The sequence below is a fragment of the Channa argus genome, chromosome 6, assembly GCF_033026475.1.
Source record: "Channa argus isolate prfri chromosome 6, Channa argus male v1.0, whole genome shotgun sequence".
NCBI lineage: Eukaryota > Metazoa > Chordata > Actinopteri > Anabantiformes > Channidae > Channa > Channa argus.
Window position 1 is genome coordinate 12,147,620 of NC_090202.1, and position 11,328 is coordinate 12,158,947.

The 11,328-nt window shown below is 37.4% G+C and overlaps 1 protein-coding gene across 1 annotated transcript in view; it reads left to right on the plus strand.

Moving 5' to 3' along the window:
• LOC137128803 (cGMP-inhibited 3',5'-cyclic phosphodiesterase 3A-like) overlaps window positions 1–5,613 on the plus strand; it is a 60,629-nt gene extending 55,016 nt beyond the window's left edge. Inside the window, exon 15 of the mRNA XM_067507348.1 lies at window positions 114–5,613. Coding sequence (XP_067363449.1) covers window positions 114–415 — 302 coding nt within the window. The 3' untranslated portion in view covers window positions 416–5,613. The remainder of the gene's footprint in view (window positions 1–113) is intronic.
• Window positions 5,614–11,328: the final 5,715 nt, after the last annotated feature.

Sequence of the window (11,328 nt, forward strand, 5' to 3'; positions counted from 1 at the left end):
GTTTAATATTTTGGGATTTAGATGTGATGTCTCACAGCTAGTCTCTGCTCTTTGGTGAGAAAACAAATTAACTTGTTTGACTGGTGTCTAACTGGGGGTTTTGTGTCTGACAGAGCGGGAAGAAACCAAAAAGGTTAGCAGGAGGAAAGTATTTTGCCAGATCATGCAGCATCTTTTGGAAAACCATGAAATGTGGAAAAGAGTGATTGCTACAGAATCCCAGGAGGAGGGCCAGAAAGAGGACCCCAAGTGCATTGGCAGCCCTTCTGATCAAATCACAGCCATTCACGAGGAAGAGGAGGAGCAAGCAAGCAAAGAGGAGGAATCAACTGACGGCTTTGACGAAAGGGAAGAAGTGCTGGTTATAGAGGATGAGGAAATCCTTCCACAGTCAGACAAAGAAGAACCGGAGTGACATTATGAACTTTGACCTACTCTTCAACCAGGAATCTCTACATTGTCTAAAAATGTTTGTTTTTCCAGACTAAACTCTTGATATGGTAGCCAGCACATCACTTTGACACAACACTGTAGAAGATGTTTTGGGTAATATGTGCCTAACAAAAACAGGGTTTGAGGACAGGGATGGTGCTTGTTCTGTGCCTCTAACAGAGCGACAGATGTGAGCAATAGATGGAGTCAATAAGAGGCAAAGGAATAAGCTGAAAAAAAAAAAACGGTATGATAGGGACTGTATCTGGTTTGGTTGTAGCGTTTATTGTAATCTGGATCAGGTGCCCCGCCCTCACCCAGACTGCCCATCCTGCACTATACCAACCATTCTGATTCACTGATTCATTCCACCAGTGAGTAATACACTGTCACAAGCACCCCATAAATGTCTTGTTGCTCCCATGCTGTCTGAACACCTTGGAGGCCCTCTCTGTTGGTTGAGGATGTGCAACAAGCTCCTTCTCCTTGAAGACAATGGAATGAACGCCAGGGAAAAAGCTGTGTCCACCTAGGTTCGGCCTTGTGGATTTCAGAAGCTAGTTGTAGTACATTCTGTATACAGACACACACCCACACAAGCTTCATAGGTGCACACACACAATGCTACAGCAGAAACACATTCTGTGCTTAGAACTGATAGGAAGTTTAACAAAGGACCCTGTTGCTCTAAAAGCTTTATTCTTGCTCAAGGGATAACACACAATACAATGTGTTGTTCATGTCAAACAATGTCTGTCCTTAGTCAAGTTTTCCCCCTGCCTTTTTTTACTCAAAATTAACCCTGCACACCTGCACATTTCCAAGCCACACTACTCAGGAAAGCAGAAACCTGTAGAGAAAAAGAAACAGAAAATGTGCAGTGTCCTTCTACTTTCACACGCCACGGCTTCAATACTTTGTCTCTGTGGTGTGTGAGATGCTATTGATTGACACATGCCCCCAGAGGCATGTGGTCACCTTTGTGCATCACAAAGGAACCACAAGGGAGACACAATTATTGGTCTCAAAATACTCTATTTCACAATTTACCTTCCTTTTACCCAATGGCTCCTATACAACAACCCATCAGATACTGTCAGTCACATTAACCTATAGCCTAAGTCGCAAAACTATGAAGTAATGTAACGTGTTTCGTTAAGTAAATGATGTGTAAAGGTACAATGATAATTGGTATATGGTAATGGTTTAATACTATGAAAATCAAAACATTTTAATATGTAGTCCTAAATGGAAATAAAGAGGCAGAATTTTAGGAGAAAGATGCCCCACTTTGACAAATTTGAAGTTTTGAAGCTGATCTCTGTAATGATGTATCCATTTAAAATCACATATTGCTGTCAAATGTGCAATAGATTAAGCAAAAGCAATGTTTTAACCTTAAGACAGGTCAGCGGAGTCACCAGACCTCTGGATTTTTTTCCCTATTTGTAGGGATATATCGTATGGCTTGACAAGGGCTGTCAAGTCTCTCCTTTGATGTTGTCAGATTAGTGGTAATGGAGGAAAGCGTGAACAAGGATAATAGCCTTTGTAAGGAGACTTCAGGGGAAGGGGGACAAGCAGAAGCCATTTAATTTGACATGTAACTGCTTATTAAGGGTCAGGGATATCTCTTTACATAACTTCATGGATTCAAATCCAGCAATTTAAAAGTTAGATTTACGATTCTTTTAAATCATCTTATAACAATCATCAGGTGCCCGTGTGAACGCTGAAACATACAGCTTGGACTTGCCTTTAACCCTTAATAAAATACTTTATTAGCTCACTCTAAACAGCTTCCTATGTAAGTAATTGGGGCAAATTCCACAGCCCCCTCCCCATCATGCCAAAATGTAAATCATATTAGCTTTAGATGCATATTTAAATATGCTTTTGCACAAAACAAGAACTGTGGCCCCCATCACATCCCCTTGAAAGGATCTCTTCATTTTCTGTATAAACATAGGAAATTGTTACAACAAGGAAAAAGTGTTAGTGTTCCTATTGGTACCTGACTATTTATCAACCTATTTTAAGATAGTTGTAAACTGTGACCACAAAGAGCATAATTTAGGAATACAGTCATCCCCTAAATGATATCTACTTACTAACTAATCTATTGTACAAGCTCTTTTGCCAATGCAAACTTTTTCATGGTTAAACCTATTGTGACCCAATTTCTCAACATAATTAGAGGTTTGCTAAGGTTAACAGTGTCTCAATAGTGTCTCTACCCATTGTTATCAAAATTGCTCATTGAGCAAATGAGGGCTAAACTGTGCAACATAATGCCCCTGACAGCTTATTTCCTGCACTTACCAATGATTGGGATTTCTGTTCACATTTCAGCTCTTAATGGGTACTGAAAGTCTGGTACATATACTTTTTAATTCTCAGTAACTATTGTAGACATTCACAGAAGGAAGTAATTGTTGAAAGTGGGTTTTGCTTTTAGAAACTATAATCCAGCGTACTACGCAGTTAAAAGAAAAATACCTCCATAGTTGATATGAATCAGACAGAAAGCCATTGACAAACAAAGAGTCAATGACAAAAAACTTCTAATGTTTCTTGGCAATAGAAAAAAAAAGAAAAAGGCAAAGTGATATCAGACCCCTGAAACAACGTGTCTTACTGTGTGTACTGCATATGCAGCATAACCCACTTGGATTTAAAAACCCCTCCTGGACCAAACGTCTTCCAACAGCCTTTCATTGCATGGGCTTTACCTGTAGCATTAAAAATGATCTGAAAACACCAGCTGACATACGGATGATCTACACAGCTGTGGGTCATGTACAACGCAGGTTATTTGAGCATTTTTGAAGCTCTGTACTGAAGCATAGCTTTAATAGTGCTGTTATTCTAAAAATAACCAAGACTGTACAAAGCTCTGCAAGAGTCCTGTAAACAACAGGCATTTAAGCACACGTGAATGATCTTGAGCTCCATACACTGTAAATACACTACACTACATACATAAATACACTACATACCATCCAGTATATCCACGCTGCATGTGCAGTCTAATATTATTGCAATAGGTTTTTTCTCATACTGTATCTCACACTTGTAACATCCCATAGTCCAAGTTTATATTTGGGATTGCCCAGACTCCCTGACACTCCCTTCACCTATTTTCTTGAAATGTGTGTGACCAGAGAATTCAAGACAGACGCTACCACTTCTGATCTTCCCTCTCAGCTCTGCCTAAGAAACAATCAAAGACTAAATCAAAGCTGTGATAGAATTTGAGGTCACTATTCACATAAATCCAAATCAGCAAGCTCATGTTTTCATTGCACTTTAGGGGTTTTGAGTGAGGCATCTGGCTGTGGCCGACTGCTCAAGTTTCATACAGTCTTTTTCGGAGCAGGTTATGTTTGTTTTTAAAGTGAAATTAAAAGATCATGCCAGTGTTTCTGCAGGTCTTAGCTTCTTACTAATCGTGTACACTTGACAGAGTTGCTGACTGTTTGTAATTACAGGCTTGACATGTTTTAAAAGCTTCTTCTGCACATGTCCAGACTGTCCTTATTTTTTTTTTTATTTCCTTAAGCTGTTCACATTCTCCAAACTTACTTGATTTATAAAATGCATCAAAGTGAATCACAAGTCTGTTTTATGTGGCTGACAAATTATTATTGCTCTGTATTTAATCCAGTTTCAGTCGGCATATCTTCACAGCAATGACATGACAAAACGTAAAGCAGATTTGATGTGCAGTGGCACGGCTTATGCAGAAGAGATTACGCAATAAAATGGAAATCATTTGGTGCCTAGAATGGTAGAAGCATTACATCCAAATGAGTAAATCATCCATATTGATAACAAGGTACTACTGCTAATAAGTTTTGCAAAATCCCAAGTTGTTTTTAACATTTTTGTGAATAAATTATTATTTTTAAACATTTTAAAGACTGTAGATAAGATAATAATTTGTGTGATCATCGCAACATAAGATTCATTTCTTGGGTTTTGGTTTTTGGTTATTGTGGCTACACTGAACAGTTTGTATCAGGCCTTGACTTGACATTCATAACTTTCTCTTGTTTTACAAAATGTTCGTGTAACACTTGGCCAGAAAACAATTGCAACTAAACAATGTCAGTTTATAAAAGCCAGTTTCTGCGTAATATTCATTTGAAATAGCAAGAAGAAGGGGATTACTGTACACTGGATTAACTTGTGCAAACCAAAGAAGCTTTTCGAACTTTGTGGGGTTTTTTTGTGATTTGCACAAAATTAACTGTAAAAAGGAGCATATTTCTTACATGTTTTTTTGGTCAGTGTTATCCAGAACCTGGTGAAGATGTCTGGATATGCATATGCTTTGTTCTAATGTGGAGACAGGACAGTTTAAAGCAACATAAGAACCGTCTCAGCACTCTCAGCAATCTAACAGGCCAGAGCTCACAGTGTTGTTACCGTCTGTTATTATTTCACTGCCGTGTCAGTCGACAGCAGCAGCACCACAATGGAACTGGCCAACTGTTCTGTTCTCAGACTGAAGCCCTTGTAGTTTCTTTTTGATAGTTTCAACCAAAAACATTCCTTTTTCTATTGTTTGTTGTTTCAGCCATTTTAAAAAGGGGGCAACGCTGCTGTGCCATACCAATTACACAAATATCTATGTATGTATACATTGTTTGAATGCTGTATTCATCACCTTTCCTTGTTTGTCACAAAGGAAACCAAAACAAACTCTTTTTCTTTTCTTTTTTTTGCCACCTTTAAAGCAAGACAAACAAGACTGGTATGTTTATCTACTATCGCAGACGCTTCACTAATCTGTTCTTCTCTCCAGTATCTTGCACTTAACACATGTAGCAATACCTACAGGATGGGGAAATCGCGTGATTCACCAGTATTTGTTTAAGTGGAATATGACATTTTATTTCTAAACATTGTTTGACTTTGTATAAAACTATATGCTGTACAGATTCAGAAGTATATTATGACAAAAACTTTTAGAAAAATATTTATTTTTACTGTTTTGTAATTTAGACACAATACTGTAGCTCCTCTTTTGCCAGACTTATTGGAAGTGCCTCTTGATAATGTATTACAAAAAAACCTATACAATATATTGGGATTATTAGAACCTGTCACTAGCAAAGCAGTGTTGATGTTGTAATGTGAATATTGTTGAATAATAAGATTTATAAATGCTGCGCATGTGCCTGTCTTGTTGTTTGTTAATGGGATCATTTGTTGTATAATTAGGGTTAGGGGTTGATAAGAGCAGTGATTGTTAACAAAACAAATTGTCTTAAAGTCTCAGGAGACACACATTAAGAAACATCACAAGCTGTTACAATCTCCTCACAACCTACGAGACAAACTACAGCACAGAAACAACATGCACCTGTTGTCTGTCACCTGAGCCTTTGTGGCTGTGAGAACAAATTTCTTTGCAGATGTAGAGCAAATAGGGAGCCACAGGACATCATGCAATATACATCAAGTAACATTGTATTGGTAAACAGTCAGTTTGCAGGATGGCTGTAGTGAATCCAGTTACTTGTGCAGTTGATTAGATAGTACTCCGGTTTTCTAATAATCCATCAGGTGGGGCTCAGGTCTTGTGTCTGTGGCAGGTGGTGGCCTAATGGTTAGAGAGGAAAGCTTATGACAGGAAGCTCACTAATTCGATCCCTAAAGAAGCAGGATTTATCTGCAGTGCTTAAAAAATCTGTAACTTATTTAGGTGTTAACACACGTAATCTTTTTTTTACTTTTACTTATGGCTGTGCTAATGCTAGCTTGCTTTTTTAAGCTACTGAAAATTAAATGGTACATTTTGAATGGTAAACCTTTTCTTAGCTGTCTTAACATTATAAACAATTTTTACCCTTCTCTGTTTAGCCTATTTGATTGTCAAAGTCAAATTTGTTAACCTTTAGCTTTGTTTTAGTTTTTTTCTGCTAGGTGTTGTATCATTCTGTTGAAATCATCCTGCTCAGTTCACAGGATTTACAGGATTAAAGAAAGATATAAATAGATAAAAAAATATGAAAAGAAACTAATTTAACTATATGCTAAAGAGCATTTCCTGACACAATTTTTCCCCTTGTCAAATTTTCTATACATACAGAAAATGCTGTTATTATACACAGCATTACATTTACATGTGTGTTATATTAATTCTTGAGTTCATTTAGAGATGTCCTTATACTGTGTATGAGGTACTTTTACGATTCTGTTTTACAATATTCTGTAAAACTTTCTTTTACTATGTGTTTTATTGGTTTAATTTATGGATTTGTTTGTTTATTTATTTATTTATTTATTTAACATTTTGTTTTTATTAATCTGTTTGAGTCTGTCAGTTAGCCAAGGGGCTTGTTGTTCCCCTTGTTTTTCCACACATTCCTCCCTGTCCTCTCAGATGTTACTGCTCATTCTGTACTTTTTCATGATCTCTCTCTCCCCTTATGTTGTCTCTGTCTTCATGACAGTTTTTCCTTTTCATTCTTTCTTTTCACCCACTGGGACATCCCATCACAGACATACTGGATAACCACGTCCCACCATAAGAGCCAAAATCCTCTTAAAGCCAACATGTTCAAATGTACAAGATATCTTAGTAATTATACGCAGCAAAGAAGCAAAAAGGAGACAATGAACATTATGATTAGCTAAAATGTTTTAAGCTAAAAAAAAACTTTTTTTAAAATAAGTACAAAGCAAATCAGTTCCTAAAGCTTCCAAGAGCACCCAGAATTACAAGGCAGTCTGTGTCAAGGACTATTAAAATATATAGCTCAAATAATTCAATATGCAATAGAATAGCTCATATAGTATATTGATCAGTCCCACACATAATAAAAAGTATAATGTAGACTAGATTTGCCACAGTGAAACCTACAGATATAAAAATAAATTTTACACACTAAGGGACAGAGATCAACTGTAATAATCAGCAAAGTCTAAAGTAGATAAATACTTAGTTTTTTCAGAAAGCCCAATCAAACAAACGTAAAAGTAAAAGACACATAACAGAGATACTGAAGTACCACATGACAAAAATATGACGTGTCAACTAGTTACAAATGCATGTGTGACAAACAAAGTGTGTGCTTGAAACAGCAAGGTAAACTGTGACCAGAGACACAAATAATAACATAATAACAGCAGCAAACTGTTTAATAAGTAATAATATGTAAATGCTGTGTCAGAAAACCAAACAAAAAACAGACAATGTCACTATTTAAAGACCTTCTAAAAAAAGTCAGAGAAAAAAGCCTAAATTATCGTTTAAGCCCCTGGGTGCCATAGCGTCTAGAACGTATATACAAAAGGATTCTCTCCATTCTTAAGTCTGCATATAATATTTCGTCCTCTAAGACAGGTTTTGACATGTTCAGTAGCAGCAAATATACAGCTGCTGCCTATTCGTAGCATTCATACTTTATAATGATGGTCTTTGTGCCGAATAGCTGTCTTCTTCTGCAACTTCAGCACTCATTTTGTTCCAGTTACATAAGTTGTTCACATGGTATCTGAGTATGTAAATGGATTCAGAGATATAGCAATATGAAGTTGTTCAATTGAACCTTTCGTGTTCTAGAGTGCAGCACAGTTTGGATGAGGAAGCCATGTGATCTGGGGCTTAGGAGGTAATATCAGCTACTGTGTGTTAATGTGTGTCTTGTTGTGAACACTGCAGGTTACATTTACATTTAATCATTTGGGTTTCTTCCCAAGCACACCGCAAGCTACTTTGAGTTCACTGTGTTTCCCAAGGACGCTTAACCACATAAACTGGATTGAACGGTAGACCCTACAATTAGTGAACAATCACTTATTTTGTTGACGCAGTGTATGTATAGGTTAAGACCACTAAAACGTTAATAATGAGTTTTACCTGTGTTGCTTGTGGACACTGAGTCATGGAGGCTGTGGATTTAAAGTACTTGCCCCACACACTTAAGCAGCTACTTGGAAACAAAATTTGAGTTGAAAATACTAAAATACTCACTACACAGAACTATAAAGCCTCTAGTAATAAAGTCTTAAGTGATAAGGATGATTAAGGAAGGGATGTCCACTAAACGTAAAAGAACAGAAAGCACAAAAATACACACAAAATGCATGTTTTTTAGATCACAGCATAACTGACTCAAATAGAAACACACACACAGTATAAGCTTTGATATTGCACAGACATGACATCCTTGACTTGGTATCGCTGAGGGTGATTGCATTTAGTGGGATATGGGTCATATCGGCTATTTGCCATGCGGGCACTGTGCCTTTGCTGCTTTCATCAGAATGAACTCAAACTGTAAATACACTTGAACTATTCACTGAGTTCAAATGAAAAATTGTTGAAACAGCAGTGTCCAGTCTGTGTGATCGTTATCGCTACAGCAAAGGAAAATGACTTTTTGCATGAACGTAAACCTGCAGTCTGCCACGTGATATTACACATCCTAAGTTTAATTGCATGATAGTGCTGCTTTTATATGGGCTGAAACACCACAGTATTCCATAGAGGAACTAAGAGAGCAGTTACGATTCATTGAGTCATGGTTAATAGCAACAACTATTGAGTATACACACAATTTTTGTGTTTTTTTTTTTAAGCAGAACATGTCATGAAAAGGAAATAAGGTGTGTCACCACTTCATTGTGCTATATTTCTGTTAATTTGGCTCCAATTAGCCAACCTTCTTAGATGGCTTTGATGGCTTTGTCTGTACAGTAACGCTCAATCGCTGTTTCACTAATGTCAATCAGCAACAGCTTTTCTATGTAGGAAAACTGCATTTTGTGCAACACCATGCACTTTTAATATAGAAACATATATTACCTAGTTTGACCTGGCTCCAGGCCTTAACTTTGATGCCCCACATGTGAGTTGCCATAGCAACTGAGAAACACGCAAGAGTTAGTATATTGTATGTCCTTACAGGGACAAAATGTGAATAAAGATGCTTGTGTTATTACTCGTTTCTTTCAGTTAATTTCTTAACATCAATAAACCAAAGGCTTGCAATAATCAGGTTTAGCATAAATGGAAATCAAAAAAATATCATTTTTTGTAGCCTAGAACCTCCTGTTGTGTATTTCAAGGACAACATCAGAAATCTATACAATTCTTAATTGTATGATTATTAAACCTTTGGTCAAACATTGTTAAAGAACCCCCAGAGCATTTCAAGTTTAGGAAAATTAATGAAGAACCCAGCAGCAGAGTATCTGAAGTTTTTAAAGACATAGCTTCCTAACTGAGGTTAGACCAGGAAGAAGTGTGTTTGCAGCCCGAGAGGATCAATCTCCATGGATCAGTAAATAAACAGTGTCCCCATTCAGAAACTGCACGAACACCAAGTACCTGTTTCCCTGCCACAACAGTCTTACGTCAATCAGATATTCTGAGGACAAACCTGAAAGACACAACTGTTTTTGTACTGTACTGTGCATCAATTGACAGCCGTCAATACCTGTGTTATCAGATATAGTGCAACAAGAGAGGTGCTCCCTAAAACATGGTAGTGACTTGCTAGTCGCCTTCTCTTTCTACATGATAACCTAACATTGATTTTTTCCTCTAGCAGCAAACAGATGAGGAGGAAGTTAAGGTGTCCATTGACCAATTCACAGGGGAAGGTCACAGCACACTGAGAGCTACACAACATGATGCAGATCCCCAAAAGACTCATAAAATCTGTATCCAAAGCTGCAGACTGACATGCTGTCATCTATCCAAGGAATATTGAGTACAACCATAAAACGACATTTAGGATGAGCAATGTTACTACAAGATGATGATGTCATTGTGAAGTAGATAAACTTATAGCAAAGGTGTGTAAGCTCTATGGACAGTGACCTTAAAGAGGAATGGCTGAAAAATTAAAACAAAACTTTTGTAATTCATGAGTGAATAAACAAAACAACAAAACAAAGGCAGATGCTTCCATACAGGCACTGGGAATGGTCTAAATGAACAGCTGTGTTAGACAATGCTCAAAGCCACGTTCAGCAAAAATTTAGTGAGGAGGATCTTCTCCCTCCTACAGGTTTCCACAGGCATAACACCGGATGCTAATCAGTCATTAAACAAAAGACAATGCATGTGTCATTCAGGTATGATGGATCTTGGCATTTGAGATCTTTAGTATTTGAGATGCTTTTGAACTCTGAGGCAAGGCCTTACTTAAAGGAAACTGTACGTGTGACCAACTTGCAGTTGTTGGAAGTGCCTGGTTTCTTTTATTAAATTACCATCCATTGTTTATCAGCTGATGAAAGTGTTCCCTTGCCCGAGTATGGCTAAATGTAGTGCGTCTGATGTGCTGAGACATTGTCTTTGTGTTTTCATCTACTCCCAAAGGGCAACTTCACCGCAGTGTCTCCTGTTGTTTCTGAACTTGAAGGCATCATGCACATTTCTCAGAAATGTAATGGAAATAATATCTAGTGCATCTAACTGATCCAGAATTCAATGATCACGTGCCTTTTGATAAAGTGGATATTGGCTTATTTAAGGTCCTATTAAGTAGTCTGAACAGGAGGGAGCCAGAGGCACAGAAATAAATCAAGCTGTGCTGTTATGGATATAGACGGTGTTTGCAAACTGCAAAATGGGTGACTGTGACTCAGTAGTCAGAGAAAAAACACTGCACAGGATTACTGATTAAATTATGTAAACCAAAACAATAAACAAAAAGATATTTGTTTTTGCAAAATATAAAAGCTATTTGTGTTCTGACAGGGAAAAGTAGCTTTGAAATGACGCCATGTTTCAATTGCAAAAAAAACCAAAAAGACATTACAGCATCCTTCTGACAAATGCATGACACTGTAACTGAATCCAGCAATGCTCAGTTGATGTGCGCAGCAATGAAAGAGGGATGAGGAGACAGAGGGGATTAAGGAGAGAGA